The 18,317-nt window shown below is 38.7% G+C and overlaps 1 protein-coding gene across 4 annotated transcripts in view; it reads right to left on the bottom strand.

Moving 5' to 3' along the window:
- ccdc24 (coiled-coil domain containing 24) overlaps positions 1 to 18,317 on the bottom strand; it is a 56,792-nt gene that overhangs the window by 35,209 nt on the left and 3,266 nt on the right. For 2 of the 4 annotated variants that reach the window (XM_052012896.1, XM_052012897.1), the window contains exon 2: positions 12,735 to 12,989. In XM_052012896.1, coding sequence (XP_051868856.1) covers positions 12,735 to 12,899 — 165 coding nt within the window. In that variant the 5' untranslated portion in view covers positions 12,900 to 12,989. Of the gene's footprint in view, positions 1 to 12,734; positions 12,990 to 14,453; positions 14,505 to 14,539; positions 14,678 to 18,317 lie in introns of those variants that run through there. The other 2 variants (XM_052012899.1, XM_052012898.1) reach the window with 2 other exon arrangements.

The raw sequence follows: 18,317 nt of genomic DNA, 5'->3' as shown, positions 1-18,317 counted from the left end.
ACAATAAAAAGATGATACTCAGCCCTTCAAGTCCATTTTGTCTTTCTCCAAGTGTAATATAGCTAGTTCTACTTCTCACTTGCTGACCCTCAGCACTGTAATTTTTCTCCTTTCAAGTAGTGTTCCAATTCCCATTTGACAGCAATAACTGGTACTGCCTCCAATGTCCTGTCAGGTAGACTTGCCTAAGGTTCAACATTTGCTGTATTAGTTCTCCTCTCTCCCACTTTGATCTGTGTTTCTACGGTCTCCTGTTCTGCATCAGAGAGGTCCATAAGCTTAAGGTTCAGCACCTTACCTTCCATCGTGGCAAGATGTAGCCTTCAGGACTCAGTATCAACTTCAACAATTTTGAATACCTTGGCTTTTCCGTTTGTATTGGAACTGGTTAGTTCTGTAAAGTTATCTATCTGTAAGATTCAATTTTCCTCTTTCCACAGAAAATGCCTGATCTGCCAGGCATTTCCAGCCTTCTCCTTTTGGTTTCATGTCTTAACAATACCTCTGATCTGCATTTCTGTTTTTATGATGTCCCTTTTTTTTCCCTCTAACTGCCTTCATTAATCAACCCAACAGTTCTGTAAACACAGGAATCACCTCAGCAACCCAGCCTCTATAGACACATTCCCTTTGTCCTATCCATTCCTCCCTCACCCTCACTGCAACTTAAAACTAATTAATTTTCTCATTCTCATCTCTTTATACTGGCTGTCTCTCCTCTACACTTTCAGCCCTGAAAGTAAGTATTCCTTTGCCGCCACAGATGATGCTCAACCTGCTGTCTGATTTTTGCTCCAGATTATAGCATCTACAGTCTCTTGTTTCTTCATTTTTTCACTTCCCCAATTCTGATGAAGGTCTTGAACCTAACCTTTAACTCAGTTTCTCTTCCCACTGATACTGCCTGATATGCTAAATGTTTTCAGCATGTTCTGTTTACATTTCAGATTTCCAGTATCTGGAGTATTTTAATTTTCATCTACTGATATGGTCATAGTTTAAATACTGCCAAATGTATTCCAAAACAATTTTAAAGAAGTACTTTGTTTAGGATTTAGAAAAATAAAAGTCCATTTGCAGGAAGTTTTACATCTGGACTTAAGTTCCAATCCAACCATGACAAAGACAGCCAAGTTAAAAATATCCAAGTGGTAAAAAGTTGGACAAACATCAAGTCAAATTCCAGAAAGAAATCTAGCAGACTATTCAACAGAAAAAGATAAATGGAAAAAATATTGCATCCATTCCAAAGCAGGATACTTACTCAAACTTTATAGATCAGACCATTCCGGCTACAACAGGAGAACACTTCCCAGTTTCACATTACACTTTTAATGTTCAGCGAAGCAATAAAATGTTCATTGTCAACCATATTGTATTCCACTTACATGGGAACTGACTAACATATTTTTGCCACGTACTCCATTTTTCTTTAGATTCTTCATATCCTTTGCACATTACGCTTGGGTTTAAATAACTCCAGATACATTTACAGCTTCTATATGCGCTGTTTAAAAATAGGACTGATGCAAGCCACTCCTACTCCTAAACTTCTCTCCCATTTAATTAGATCACAGCTCATCTACTATTGTTTCTTATTTACTGATATGTTTACCAACTAAAAGCCAATTATTCTCCATCTTTAAATGCATAATTCTCATTTAACATTTCTTATCACTAGAAATTTACTGCACAGAAGGCCATTCAGCCTTGCACATCCATGCTAGCCAAAACAGATCCAAATACTTAACTAATTTGACTTTGTGTGATTGAATACTGGAAATCACTCAAGCTGTTATCAACATCTTGAGCATTCTCAGAACTTCACAGACCATAAACTACCCTTGTGTGTGGCTTGTTCAAACCGAAAATGCTGCCCAGTCTTCTGCCCTGGGATGGTTGTTTTTAAACTCTTTCCTACTTACCTTTGTACTGCTCTATTTCTCTTCTTATAATAACCTATTGCTCATACAAGGTTGGCTTCTTTTCCCATTGTTCTTTGTAGAGATTTAGCAGCTAGCCACATGACTATGGCCATAGTCTTTGATTTGCAGTCCAGGCATGCTGATTTTGTGCTTCATGTACAAGTACACTTAAATTCCTCCACATTACACCAGTATCTCTCTATTTAAACAATGGTATGGATCGTACTGACCTGTAGGCAGTGGTTCAACAGAAAACCGCAGCTAACAGCCTAATGCATAGGCCAGCATATTCCTGACTTCCATTATCTGTACATCTATTAGTTAAAAGAACTAAATTGCATTCATCCAGTACTGACTAGCAGACAAAACAGCAGGGTGTCATAAAGCAATTTATTTCATCAGTATTCGTGGAAGTTAACAACATGATTGCAAACTTCTATCCCACAGCAGGGCAGCTTTGAAGACCGATGAACAGAGGTCCAATCAGTCTCCCTCCACTCGGCTGAACCTGTTCTCTTGGCAAACAACGTTTCCTTTAATTCAATTTGCTTGCTACAAATCAAAACTGAAGCTATGGGAACTTGTAAGGCTCTTTCTCTGTGAGATATATGGACATCCTCATTTCAGTTTCATTCAAGTCCCTGCCCTCACCTCTTCTGTTTTTGAGTACATTGATAATTATGTTGGTGCTTTTACACGTTCTCAAACAACAAGTTTCATCAACTTTGTGCCAATTTCCAACCCACTCTTACTATCACATGGTCTATGTCTGACACATCCCTTCCTCTTGTCCTCTACCACCATTTCACAGGATAGTTGAACTAACAGTATCCAATACAACACCGCAAAATAGCACAGCCACCTTGACTATATTTTCTCACTCTGCTTCCTACAAGGACTCCATTCCATTCTCCCAGTTCCTCTATCTCCATCATATGTATCTGTTGTGACTCAAGTCTGGCTATCCAACCCAAGCTCAGTTGGACCCAGTCATGCATTGGGCTCAGGTAGAGTCAGGTGTATACTCTTACAAAGCATTTGGCCACTGCTTTGTAATTCAAAATCTAAATGCTGCTGAAACTTTACCACCTGACTTGAGGGAAGGCCAGCAAGATTTTCCTTTTCCTCATGCCCAGCTGAATGCAGACATGTGTTTAGTGTTGACAACCATCTCAAACAGTGGGCTGGGTCCTGGACAATCCAGGCACCTATTTCTAAAAGGAATGTGTTAAGAAAAACAACTTTTTTTTTACTAATTCACTGTTCCCTGCTTTAGTTCATTCCATATCATGTCAATTTTCTGATGTTGGAAGCAAAATGTTATTCATGCCACTGAAATTCTATAACCTACCCCTAGCAAGAGGATCAAAACAATTATGCTCATTGAATACAGATGTGGAAAGAATATCAAGCTACCTTCATTTTTCAGTTCAGATCAAGGCAAGGAATATGTAGTGAAAGCAGAGGTAATTAACTAGCTCTGCATACTATAATGTCCTATATCAATTAACTTCTGTATTACTTGGATGATTTTTTTCATTATTACTTGATTCTATTTCTCCTAAAGAGATCCAGACACTTTGTCAATCATTATGGCCAGTGGCAGGTAGGCTCAAAGCAACCTAGAATAATTAGCTTCCAAAAGTTCTTCCCTTGGATGAGGTGCTGACGTTTCCACCTCTCAGAATCATAGAGTCAAACGGCATGGAAACAAGCCCTTTGACCCACATTGTCTGTGCCTACTATCAAGCACTCACTTATACTAATCCCATTTTTTCTCTCACTTCCCGATGAACTCTTTCACTGCCATCCATCTACACTAAGGGCAACGTGCAGTGGACAACTAACCTACCGAACAGCTCATCTTTGACATGCTGGGGGAAACTGGAGAACCTGAGGGAAACCCACACAGTCACAGAGAGATCACAGAAACTCAACACAGACAGCACCCAAGGTCAGCATTGAACCTGGGTCTCTTTAGCTGGGACAGCAGCATTAACTGCTACATTGTTGTGCCACCTCAGTTGAAGTACAGTTAATTCGAAGAACTTGGCAGGCAAGAAACTGAAAAATCCATCAGTAGGTTGATTTCCATAACCAGTCATGTAAATTCAGCAAATTGCTGCAGCTACAATTTAAACTCTTTATGCTTCAGCTCAAAGATTCACATCTGTATATATCCTGTGACTGCATTGCAGGAGAATACCATCCATTGCCTCAAAGACTTTAACCCAAACCACTATACAAAAGCTATACAGTGAACATGAGCAGACCAAACACATTTTAAACAGCTAGCACTCCAACCTGTACTAAAAGTTCAGCAGAACCCTTGAAAGGTTTTATCGTGCTTTTCTTAAAGAAAATAAAGCTATTAGCTCTGACCTGAAGATTTCACTACTGTACAATTAAATCACAAATTCCAACCTATCAAATTGCAGATGATACTTATGCCATTGGCTTCTTACCATCCCAAAAGCAACATCCTCCCCTCACATACATGTTCCATGCAGTTTTCATTATATGTTTTATTCTAGAATGTGTGAACATTTTGTTTTATTTATCACTTTGTTTCAATCTGGGTTAATGTCAAATTTTCACAGCAAAATACCAATATAGCTTATAGATGGAAAAAAATAATTAAGACTTGTAAACCATATTTTTCCCCATAGATCTATCTACCAAAACTTGAATCATTATCTAGTCTGCTTCTTGAGTCAGTTTGTCCTATGAATATCAGCAGTACTAGAAGATAGAACATAGATCATAGATCAGTACAGCACAGGAACAAGCCCTTTGGTTCATGATGTCTGTGCTGACCACGATGCCAATTTAAGTTGCACATCTGCCTGCAAATGATCTGTCAATTCCCCACCTATTCGTGCGTCTGTCTAAATGCCTTTTAAATGTTGCTGCCATATCATGCAGGGTAGCGAGATCAGGAAGGGGTATGCTGATACTCTAGGGCACGTTGATATTAAGGTGGTGGTGCAGGAGCTCTTGAAGAACATGAAGGTAGATAAGTCGCCAGGGTCTGATGCAACCTATCACAGGTTATTGAGAGGGGCAAAAGGGGAGATTGCTGGGGCCTTGACAGCGACCTTTGTATCCTCTTTAGCCACAGGTCAACTCACAGAGGACTGGAGAATAACCAATATTGTTCCTCTGTTGAAGGAGGACAATAGAGACAAACCACAAAATTATAGGCCAGTGAGCCTTACATCAGTGGTAGAAAAATTACTACGGAAGCTGCTTAGGGATAGGATTTATTTGCATCTAGAAAAGCACCGACTTATTTGTGCAGAGGGGGTCACACTTGATTAATCATATTTGTCACTTCCACAAAAAAACTTGATTGGCAAGGGGTGGGGTATTATTCTTACTGGAGGTCAGTGGTGCTTTGCAAGGTTCAGTGCTGAGACCTCTTCTTTGTGATATAGCAAAAACGTAGGTGGGCTGATTAGCAAGATTGCATACAATATGAAAATTGGCAGAGTTGTGAATAGTGAGGAAGGTTGTCAAAGGATTCAGCAGGACATAGATCGGTTGGAAATGTGAACAGAGAAATGGCAGATGGAGTTTAATCCAAACAAGTGTGAGATGTTGCACTCTGGGAGGCCAAATGCAAGAGGAAAGTATACAATAAATGGCAGGACCCTTAGTAGCATTGATGTACAGAGGGATCTTGGGGTACATGTGCGTAGCTCCCTGAAAGTGGCAATACAAGTAGATAGGATAGTAATGAAAGCAAAGGCATACTTGCCTTCTTTGGGTGGGGTGTTGGGTATAAAACTCAGGAAGTCATGTTGCAGCTGTACAAAACTTTGGTTAGGCCACATTTGGAGTATTGCATGTGGTTCTGGTTGCTGTATTACAGGAAGGATGTGGAGGCTTTGGAAAGGATGCAGAGGAGGTTCACCAGGACATTGCCTGGATTAGAGAGTATTAGCTATAAGGAGAGGCTGGACAAACTTGGATTGTTTTCTCTGGAGCCAAGGCCAAGGGGACAACCTGGTAGAAGTATATAAAATTATGAGAGGCATAGATACGTAGAAGTCCAAGTCTTTTACCGAAAGTGGAATTGTCCAAACAAGAGGGTATAACTTTAAGGTGAGAGGGGGAAAGATTCAAGGAGATTCATAAGGCAATTTGTTTTTTATATACAGAGTGGAACGCACTGCCAGGGGAATTGGTGGAAGGAGATGCAATAGTAATGTTTAAGAGGCATTTAGAGAGGCACATGAACTGGCAGGGAACGGAGGGATATAGACCACGTACAGGCAGATGGGATTAGTTACAATTGGCATGGCCAACACATAGTGGGCCAAAGGGCCTGTATCTGTGCTATACTGTTCTATGTATCTGCTTCCACCACTTCCCCGACGATGTTTTCTAGACACCTATCACTCTGTGTAAAAAAAAATCCCACTTGCTGATTCTGCTTCTGGGTCAACAAGTATTGGATGCAATGTGGATAAAAGGAATGGAAGTGTATACTTAATAAAAAAAATTACTGTGGCTGAACAGAAGCAATGTAAATACACAATCCAATAACAACCTGTGGATGGGTAAGTATAACCTTTAAGACCAGTAGATTTTGTTGGTTTTTATAAGTAGGCCCATAAACATAAAATAAGTTAAAAAAAAATTAATTCCAAACATTCTTCAGCCCAATTAATTCACAGTTTGTGATTCAATGGTACAAACAGGAAGCAACATTCACATGTAGGAGCAGAAATCCAGATCGATCTCCAAAAGGTAATGCCAAGATAATTCAGATTATCAAATACTGCAAGAACATCTACTTTAAGAAAAGGTATTAGTGGCATTGAGGAAAGTAAGTAAATAGATTTAATCTGACAATTAGCCATAATCTAACTAAAATGGAGTTACCCCATAGGACCTACTCAATGGAGGGGAAAAGTGGTAGATATCTTTATTTTCGCCACTTAAGATTGCATTGAATCATCTCTTCACATCCAACTAACCTCATTAATGTTACAACTCAGCAATTGCTGGTAAAATTACTATTGAATGCAATGTAAGTAAAGGTAATATAGCATATACAGGTTAAAGTACCACTCCCTAATGGACTGACTGTAGTTAGGTGCAGGTCAAATATAGCAGGGCAAGGTAAATAATAAAGCTAAATCAAAAGAAAAATAATAAAACAGTGTTAATTTACTATAATGTACAATTATCCACCCTCTGCTCTAAACTGCTTCTCTCATCCTCCCCCACCTGCCAAAGTTCTCACTGACTTCAGTTTGTATATTACGTATCCAGATCAAACACTGCCAAATCCTTGGTTTGCAATCAATGCAACAAAACCATTTATGCACAATTAATACAAATCTTTTAAAATCAAGTCACACTTCAAATTAAAAAAAACCTTTAAACAATACAATCATATCCACGACAGAGAAATTACATCCTTCCCCCACCATCCCACTCCATTAAGAACATGTATGTGGATAAGATGCATCTGTTTTATGTGCCGCTCTTAAAAAAAGAGAATTTAAATTCCTATGTTCACCCCAGCCATATCCTGTTCCAGTTTAAATATATAAGTAAACAATCAAATCAGGACAAGGCATACAATTGGGATATAAATGAAGCAAAATTTAAGGAGAAATTCCTTAATCATTTGTCAGCCTTTAACTATTTGAAGTAAACAATCTTCAGCATGTCAAATCATAGTTTGGTTGCATTCTGTGCAAGTGTAATAGTTAATGTCTATTAAGTCTGGGAGAAATGCCTCAGAGCATGTTACTTAGATTACAGGGCACAAACTACTTCAGGAAAGAAGTAATTAAGCTACTGAAAACCATAATTATCGGAATGTTTTCTACATTATGTTCCAAGACCTGCTCAATTAGTATACAGAGTTTAAATGCAAGATCACACACACTTGCAATCTTAGTGTCTGGAATAGGGGGAAGCAGATTCAGGTCTTAAACAGAATACTATTCTGTTTTTATTGGATGAATTACTCCGTTTTAAAGGTTTCATAAAGCCTGCTGAAATCAATCTATTTCTGCAATCCTTGCACACACACACCAAAATTGAAGTGGGCCATGGGTGTAAAATGGCAATGGTCCGAAAAGTTATCAAAACCTTCAAAAAAAACTATAAAGACTTTGAACGCTCAAGAGTTTAATTCTACTTTTTGCATAATGCAGTAAATCTCTGATAAGCCAGTATCTAATTGTTCAGAAATCCTGATGGTTCACCATCTGGTTCACTCATTAATCCAGAGTGTGAGCAAGATGTGTGGTCAGAACCAAAGTTAAATGACTGGAACATCAGGTGTCAGAACATGGTTAGGTTTGGGGCTGGGTCCAGTGTCCTACATTTCCTCCTCTTTAAAACTCACCAGGTTCACTAGAAAATTTATTATATGACTGTGTAACATGTACAAGTATTTGCATATTAATGGCAGTACATTCAATAGTCCAGAAAAACAGCTTGTCTGGCACTCAAATCCCAAGAGCGCTGGATTATCAAAGTTTTATTGTATCACCAGGGTGACAACATTGTGGTCAAATTATTTGATGAGAAGCCCAAGTACCAGAGTCTAAATGCCAGATTGAAAAAGTTGCAAATGTCACCCCACGATTTGAGAAGGGAGAGCGCGAGAGAGTAATAAAGACCAGCACCCATTTTGACAGAATCTATTATAAGTGGTACCAGTGCAATTGGAAAATAATAACAGGATTGAGCAGAGTCAACTTTGATTTATGAAAAGGAAATCACTTTTGTCAATTCAGTTGGAATTTTCTGAGGCTGTAACTAGCAGAATAGATAACAGTAAACCAGTGAATGACATGTGTTTGGGCTTTGAGAAGGCATTCCATGAATGCCACAGAAGAGATTATTAAACAACATTAGGTGCATAGGGGAGAAAGAGGAGGGAGGGGTACAGGGTAATACCCTGATGTGGAATAAGGATTGATTAATGGACAGAGTCAAAATTTCTTGGGAGGCCATGACCAGTGGGGTGCCACAGGAATTGGTTCTGAGACTCCATGTGGCCACAGTCTCTATAAAAGATTTTGGGGGGGGGGGGGGGGCAAGAATAATATATCCGTAGTTGCTGATGGTTTTGAGCCGAGTGGCAGTGTGGGTTCTGAGAAAGGTAAAAGGAAGTTTCAAGGGGATATGAACTGGCTAATGAACAAGCAAGGACATGGTAAATGAAAGATGTGGAAAAATGTGCAGTCATCCACCAGTAGAAAAATAGAAAGGCAAAATACCTTCTGTTTAAAATGATGAGGGACTGAAAGGTATTGGTGTTCAGAAGAACTCGAGTGTTCTTGTACAGGAATCACTGAAAGTTAATATGCAGGTTCAGCAACTCATTCGGAAGGCAACTTGTATATTGGCCTTTACTGAAAGAGAACAAATACAAGAGTTGAGGTGTCTTGCTCCAATTATATACAGCCCTGGTGAGGCGACATTTGGAATATTTTGTACAGGTGTGATCTCTCAACCCAAGGAAGGACAAGCTTGTGACAGAAGGACTGCAGAGAAGATTTACCAGATTGGTTCCTGAGATGATGGGTTTGGCACATGGAGAGATCAAATATCCTAGGACTGTATTCCCAAGTCCAGAAGAACAAGTGATCTTATCAAGTCAGCCAACATGGTTAATGCAGAGTAAATGCTCTCCCCTGGCCTGGGTTGTCTAGAAATGGTGGGGGTGGGGAAAGAAAGAAAAAAAAAATCACATTTCCAAAGTAAGGGATCAGCCATTCTGAACAGATGAGGAAAAAAAAATTCTTCACCCAGAAAGTAGTGAATCTTGGAGTTCACTACCCAGGAGTTCTGTGGAAGATTAATTGCCGAACACTTTCAATACAGAAATCAAGAGACAGAAATCATGGAATTACTGGGCATGGTCTTACTGCAGGAAAGTAGTGCCAAGGTAAAAGATCAGCCATGATTATATTGAATTGTGAACCAGGCGTAAGGGATCAACTGACTTATTCCTGCTCCTGTTTCTTATATTGTTGCCAATCCATCAACTCTGGTAAGATGCAGCGTGCTGCTAGGGAAAAAAAAAAATCAAGTAATTAAATTGGCTCACTGACATCCTTAAGGAAAGCAAAGCAGCCACGCTTAACCATTTGAGCTCATCATGTTTTTAGTTCTGTGGTATATGATTGTCCCAACTTTCTGAAACCCTCCTGCAACATTTTGTCCCCTGTGGTTAGGCCCCAAAACACATGAGCCTTTACTATTTCCCCTTCTATCTCTTTCTTCTTGTCTCAAAGGAGTAAAGAAGAATTTAGGTCCCTCCTCAATAAGACATTTATCAGTAATTTTTCCCAGTGATAAAATCCAGGCAGAGTAATTATCTAGAATGCTTTCCTTTATTAGCAGAGGCATAGAATACAAGAGTAGAAGGTTATGTTGGAAATACATACAACATTTTTCAGGCCACAACAGAGTACAGTACTGTTAGTAGAAAGAGGTCATTGCAGAGGAGATTTATGAGGATGTTGCAAAATTGTAGCTGCAAGGAAAGATAGACAGACTTAGGTAATTTAATTTTCTTTCGAACATAGTAGGAGGAACAACTTGTTGGATTCGACTGTTTTAATTAGTCTTTTAACATGTATAATGTTTAATACACCTCAAGTGGCAGCAAAAGGAATGGCCGCTTACTAGCTTATTGGTTTGTCCATCAGGTGAATATGTGGTTTTTTTCATTGGTTGGTTTGGCCACAAGTATCTAATAGGTTTCCTGATTGGACTATTGTTAGCTAAAGAGCATCTTTATCTCAGGTATAAAAGGTGTCGCTTTTTGTTAATCTCTCTCTTGCTCGGGTCTCCTGGCCTGAGCTCACATTTTGTTCCCTTTGTCTCGGCTCATCAAAGCCAGTGCCATGTGCTCTGTGACTGTTTCTTTGTTTTAAACTTTTCCAATAAAACTTTGTGAAACACCAAGCAAGTTGTTTTCAACTCATTCCTGGACTTCTGAAAGAACCTGTGGATTCGAAGATAACCGGATCTGACAAACTTAATTGACAGAGTTAAAGAACCCATTTTCTTTAGTAGATGAATCAAAAACCAGGGACATGGATTAAAATTAATTGGTAGGATTAGAGAGGAATTGATGTAAAAATCTTTCCTACCAGAGGGTGGTAGGGTTAGAAAATTGCTGCCTGAAAGGATGGTAGAAGCAGTAATGTTCATTGTATTTAAAATATATTTGGATGTGGCATGCAGTGCTGCAGACCTAATGCTGGGAGACAGGGCAAGGTTAAGGTTGCTCTTTTTTTTGATCAAATAACCCCGTGTTGAAATTTTCTCTGATTCTATGATCTGACTAAAATTCATTTTATTTGAATTTATATAGCACATCTCAGTATGCAAATAAGAAATTTAAAGTTATAGTATTGTGCTAGTTGTTAACGTGATTATTTTCTATAAAAGCAAGTTTATTGTTTCTTTTAAATTGTGGCCTCCTTGCATGCACTTTTTACTTTATCTCCTCCCTTTCAATCATATAATTCTAACATACTTGTGCTTAATCTTGCTTCCCTTGATCAATTGGAAGTTCTTCACCAGCCCATTGCTGTAATTGCATTTCCCAGGATGGTCCCCACCCATTTCCATTGTCAAACTGCCAATGATAAACACTGGAACATTTCATTCAACATGTGCAAGCTTAAAAAGTAGTCAAAATGACATGCCCCCCTGAAGTTTATCATAACCATTTTCATTGAATGACAAATTTAATCTTAAAAGGATGAAAGGAATTAAAGATTTGACTATTGTTTATTTATCTCCCCCACCCATGATGCACATCTTTCTGCTCTCTGTTAAGATTTTGACCAGTTTATTGAGGAAGATTGGGCAACTACTTCCACTGCAAGTTCTTAGAACATATCCCTTTTTCACTTGGAATTTCTTCATAAAAGCTTTTCCACCTGTGCATTATGAATACAAGAGGAGTTGAGGAACCACAGCTCTGGCAGTGCATTTCCCTTGCACACAATTTGCCTGATATATTGTTGATCTTCAACCTGGATGAATCTTCCTTTTCATATCTAGTCTGGTTGAAAGAAAACCAATGGAATTAAATTTATTGCATATTCCAAATATCAAAGCAAGTATTTTTTTTTAGGACATTCAGTCATAATTTTTCAGAATTGTTAAATTATTTACAGTTAGAAATGTTCCTTCCTGATGATAAACTTATGGATTTGACTGCTCATTTTTCTGCTGGTTACTTTTCCTTTCTGACTATCAGATTAAGTTAAATCAGACATTTGCTCAAGTAGTCAAGGAGCTATTTCAGCAAATTAACATATTTTTGACTTTTTTTTAAACAAAGGCGTGATGCCTCCAATACCATACTTTTAGATATAACATTTTCAACCAGTAAGAGGCTTTTGAATTATACTTCTGCTTTACTCAGAGAAAAGTGAAACAGCTGTAAAGTATCCAATGGCTGAATTCTGAACAAAAACAGGTATATATCATCCATTTGCTGGAGGTCACAGGTTTAAAACCATCAAATAAACATTGAGGAAGGTGAAATATTTTTTTCTCTCAATCAATAAGCTGGGAAGAACTTGCATGCACCAACTTAAAAGGTGATGAAATCTAATACTACAAATTATGTACGATGAGATTTGGCCAGGTAATCAAGTATGAGAAACTTTACAAAAGCAAGCATAGGGACCAAGCAAAAGCACAACAGAACAAATGGCCCACTTCTCTGCGATTCTACATCTGAAATACTTAATCACGTGAAAACACTTTTAGCCAGAGTATGGCACCAATAGTGATATTTCTTGCCTCTGCATGCAAATCCAGGGTGAGATCTACTGCTGATTCTCCCAGAATTACCCTGATTTCATCTCTCTCACATGGAGGGACACATTCCTCTATTAGTTTCCACAGTGATAAAGGTTGTTCATAGTTATTAGTAAATCTGTCTTCATCCTCAAATTTCAGACTCATAGTTGTGCGTCAAATCCAGAGGCATTAAACCAAAGCGTCTGTCCCGTTGATGATTTCATAAATATGTGCCAATTATTTCCCAGACAAAACCTGCAAAAAAGAAAGGTTAGATAAATAAATCAATAAATGCTTTTGTGCTGGAAGATATTTGAGCAACTACTAATGCTCAAAAGAAAAGTTAACATACAATTTCAAAACCCTTAAAGATATATCATGAACAAAGTAGCAGGAATAAGGCAGCAAGGGTTAATTGGCAGGTGGAGAGCAAGTTCAGAGTACACCTCCAGTCCTGGGGAGAGTAGCACAAGATGACAAGCAGGGACCTCCCCAAACTGCAAGAGGTACTGATCCCCAATTATGGAAGATAAAAGTGGTAGAGAGGATGTCCTTAAGGGACAGAATCAGCAGGAAAATTACAGAGAAACAGAAGAACTGTGGATTGGTTATTTTGGGGACTCAGGAGAAAGGGAATGCATTCAGGAGTACTTCCTTGATTAATGTTTTCAGCCCAAGGAAAAAAGAATCTGAAGAACAAGGTGTGCCAGGTGTTGTTGGAAGATAAGTTATAAAATTTAGATTGTATGTTACTGCTTTTCATTACCAATCTCAAGTAGAACTTCATTAGAGAAGGACTAACTTTAATGGGATAAGAGAGACTATGATCAAGGCAAAGTAGAACCAAAGATAAGCAAGTAAAATAGTAATAGAATACTGGGAGAACTTTAAATAAGAGATGTTTCATATAACAGCTAAGTACATTCCTACAGGGCAGGAAAAAGTAGAGGAACTAAAGCCACAACTCCTTGAATGACAAAAGAGATACAAATATGATGAAACACAGAAAGAGATGCATAATAAATGCAAGGATTTAAACAAGCTGAATATTACAAGCTGAGAAGAGGCATGAAAAGGAAAATAAAATGGGCAAAGTGAAAACAGAATTTCAGGGAACCCAAAAGTCTTCTCTCAGTATGTGAACAGTATGCAGTAGTAATAGGATAGGAGGAAGAGTTTAAGGACCAAGAAAGTTATCCATGCATTCTCAAAAGAAACAGGAGCAGGAATAGGCCAAATAGCCCCTCAAACCTAGTCTGCCATTTGATAAGATCATGGCTGGTCTGATTTTGGCCTCAATTCTACTTCGTTATTTATTCCTCATACCCCTAGATTCCCCAATATTATCTCTCTCAGAATATATTTAATGATTCAACCTCCATAGCTTTCCAGAATAGAGAATTCCAAGTATTCATTTCATTTGAGAGAAGTTGCTCATCTTGTCATAAATGTTGAGCTCCTTATTCTGATACTGTCTTCTAATTCTAGATATCACTCCATGAGAAGAAACATCCTCACAACATTTACCAACGTCAGCTGCTTAGATTATTAAATGATCACTTATCATTCTTCTAACACATACAGGTAAACTTTCCTCATTAAATAATTCTTTCATCCCAGGAAGCAAACAACAGAATCTTCTCTGAACCACTCCAATGTATATCCCACATTGATTAAGGAAAGTAAAACTATACACAATACTCCCAAGTGTTGTCTCACCCTGTATAGTTGTAGTAGGACTTGGCTTCTACGATATTTCATCCACAAGTAATAAGGGCTAGTCTTCTTTTTGCCTTCCTAATTACCTGCTTAAATAAGGATTCAGTACTCCAGGCGTAGTCTCACCAACACCCTGCACAGTTAGCAAGACTTCCCAATTTTGTACTCCTGATTGTAATAAAAGCCTACATTCCATTTGCCTTCCTAATTACTTGCAGTACTTGCATATTAACTTTGTATTTCATGTACAAGGTCACCCAGTTTCCTTTGTACACCAGCATTTTGTAGTCTCCATCAATTTAAACAATATTCTGCAATCATATTCTTGAAAATTGTTTTGCAGCAGTAGTACAATGCAAAGACCAAAAAAAAACTACAAGTTACAAAATAAATATAGTGCAAAAAAAAGGAACACTAATGCCATATGTTTATCCACTCACTTAACATACCTATAATCCCTTTGTAGACTCTTTTGCTTAGAAAATGAACCTGTGCTCAATGTTAAGCCTACATTACACAAAAAGCATTTTATCTACATTTTGAAGAGTTTGCACACATTTCCTGTTGAAGTTGTGCCCATCAGGAAGTGGGACAGGACATTTTCTGTCACAATTCACCCTAATACACATTTTAGTTCCCCACTGCACTTCATGAGGTGATCGTGTCATCAAAATATACAGCTGATTCTCACTATTTAACAACAGAAATTGGATCAAAGGTTTGTAATCTATGACCTACATAAATAACTCAGAATATGTCATGTCTTTTTATTGTGCAAGATGAGCTGCAATTTAAAATGTTCCCCCAAAAATATCATTTATGTTCAATATACTGTACAACCAATTAAGCCATGACTAGTGTCACGAACCAGCAACAAAAGAAACACACTGAGCATGATTCAGTGTTTAAAAACTATTTTATTAATCACTACTTATGATAATACGTAAAATAAAAGTAAAAATGTTAGTATGTTAGAATTCAAAAATGTTAAACCTCGAACGTTAACCCCAAAACTAAACTCTTCGTGTGTGTGTGGCAAAGTCCCAAACTCCAAGCTCCGGAATGGTTCTTAAAGTTCAGTTCCGCAAGCCATAAGGTGAAACATGAGCAAGGGCTTCTTCAACAACCACCGTTGTCTGAAGATAAGACGTAGATGTAGAAAAACAGAGAGAGAGTACATACGAAATCCAAATGTTCCATGAGGGATCCCAAACGACACTCCAGTGTTTACTCGGTAGTGACTTCCTCGCCCCGAAAAGCATCCGAATCATGGTCGTCCACACACAAATACCTGTTTCCTTCTACAGGTCAGCAACAAAGTGAACTCCACCGGATTACTTCCAACTTCCATACATGGATTTCAGTGGCAGACAGTTATTGTTTCTCATCCATCGATAGAGAACACTAGCAGGCTGGTGTCTCTCTCCCTTCTCTCTCTCTCTCTCTCCTTCTTCTTCTAACTTCTTCAACAACGTCATTACGTCCTTTATCTTCTATTGACGTAAGCACACCCCACACACACACTCTCTATCTTAAAGGGACTTTCACTGAGTCCGTAACACTAGGAAAATAAATGATGCCTCCAAAATGCTATTACAGTTTACAGACACAGTTTGTGTGCCCTATACCATCACTAATTGCAAAGGTTTGGAGCCACTAACAATTAAGGGCACCATTACCATTATTCCACACATTTCCCCATCTTCTCTTATTTTCTCTGATCCTAGCCCATGTTCCCCCTCATTTTCATGTCTTTCTGGAGCAAACACAGATTGCCATCTTTCAAAAGTACCAATCCACTTGCTCTGGGTCAGCAAGCAAATGACAATGCAACTGTGAGCAAACAAACAGCAAGAACCTGTGAAACACTCAGGTTAGGTGTCAATGCTCGGGATGCCAAGGGAAGCAAAAAAGATTGCTGGGACTCTGACAGATTTTTACATCTTCATTAGCCACAGGTGAAGCATCAGAAAACTGGAAGATATCTAATGTTGTCATTTTGTTCAAAAAGAACAGTAGGGATAAGCCTGGAAACTAAACGCCAGTGAGCCTGACATCAGTGATTAGGAAGTTATTGAAGAAGGTTCTAAGGGACAGGATTTATGTTCACTTGGAAAGGCAGGGATTGATTTAGCACAGTTTTGGGCATGAGCAATCACTTCACAGAAATCTGACTGAGTTTTTTGTGGAAGTAACCAAAGTGATTGATGAAAGCAGGTGGTAGAGGTTGTCTATTTGGACTTTACTAAGGCTCTTGTCAAGGTCCCACACTGAAGGTTAAGGCACAAGGGCCAAGGTGCATTGGTGAACTGAATCCAAAATTGGCTAGGTAAGTGGAGGCAGAGAGTAGTGATGGATGAATGCTTTTCTGACTGCAAATCTGTAATGGTGCGGAGAACTTTGTTATAAATGACTTGGATCAGAATGTAAGGAATACAATTATCAAGTCTGCAGATGACAGAAATTGGTGGAGTCATAGATAACAAAGAAGATCAGCTGGAAAATTGCACAGAGTGCTGGCAGATAGAGTTCAATCCAGACAAGTGCGAGGTAATGCACTTTGGGAGATCAAATTCTGTTACAACATATAGAGTAGATGACTGTGGGACCACAGCTCCCTGAAAGTGATGACATAGGTGGATAGGGTAGTGAAGGCGGCATTTAGTATGTTTGCCTCCATAGGCTGAAGCATTGAGTTCAAGAGATGGGATATCACGTTGCAGTGTACAAAACATTGGTTAGACCACACTTGAGTATTATGTATAGTTCTAGTCACCAGACTACAGGAAGGATGTGACAGCAATAGAGAGGCAGCAATAAATAGGCTGGGTTAATTCTCATTGGAACATAGGAGACTGGGTGGTAACCTTATAGAGGTTTACAAGATTATGATGGGCAGAGATAGGATAGATTGTCACAATCTCCACTGCCCACCCCCCCCCCCCCCCAAGGGCAAGGAAGTCTAGAAGGCACAGGTACAAGGTGAGAGGTAGAAATTTAAAGGAGATCCGAGGGATAAGCTTTTTTTACCCAGGTGGTGATAAACATTTTAGAACAAACTGCCAGAGGTAATGGAGGCAGATACAATTACAACGTTTAAAAGGTATTTGGATCAGTACTTGGAAAGGAGTAGAGGGATACGGGCCTAATGTAGGCAAATAGGATTAACATGGCTAGTCATCACGGTATGGATGAGGTGGGCCGTAAGGAGCCATAAGGAGCCATTTCTGTGCTGTACATTTCTATGATTCTATGAAAAAGGAAACAAAGATAACCATTCCTTAAAGCAATAATATTCCAAATTTGAGATTTAATTGCAACTTCCAATATGCACTTATTTACTGCATTAAAAACACCTGAAGTTTAATTTCTAGGCATTTATGTCATCCTCACAACCTTGTTTCCTGGAAGTTTGGGATGATTAACAGTACTCTATATTGGTCTTTACCAAAGAAAAGGATGCTGCCAGTATCTCCCTAGAAGCAAAGCTTTTACAGATGAAGTGAAAATTAGGATTAGAAAGGCTGGCTATGCTTAAATAAGCAACCCGGTATAGGTGGGATGCATCCAATTTTGCCAAGGGAAGTGGGATGGGGGTTACGAGGAAGGAGCTTGCCATGAACTTCCAACCCTCCACAGACACTGGGACGTGTGTGATGCTGTCAATGGGTTTAAGGAATTGCCTAAAAACCATGGGCTAGCCAGCTTAAACTTGGTGGTTGGGAAGCTCTTGGAAATAATAATTGGAAAAACATCAACCACTTAGAGAAGCTTAAGTTAATAGAAAGTAGCCTACCCAGGTTTGTTAAAGGCAAGTCTTGTTTGACTCAGAGTGAATTTTTTTTAAATTATGTAACAAGAGAG

This window comes from Pristis pectinata, chromosome 3, assembly GCF_009764475.1.
Source record: "Pristis pectinata isolate sPriPec2 chromosome 3, sPriPec2.1.pri, whole genome shotgun sequence".
Classification (NCBI taxonomy): Eukaryota; Metazoa; Chordata; class Chondrichthyes; order Rhinopristiformes; family Pristidae; genus Pristis; species Pristis pectinata.
Note: the sequence above shows the minus strand (reverse complement) of the source record. Positions and strands in the feature narration are given on the sequence as shown.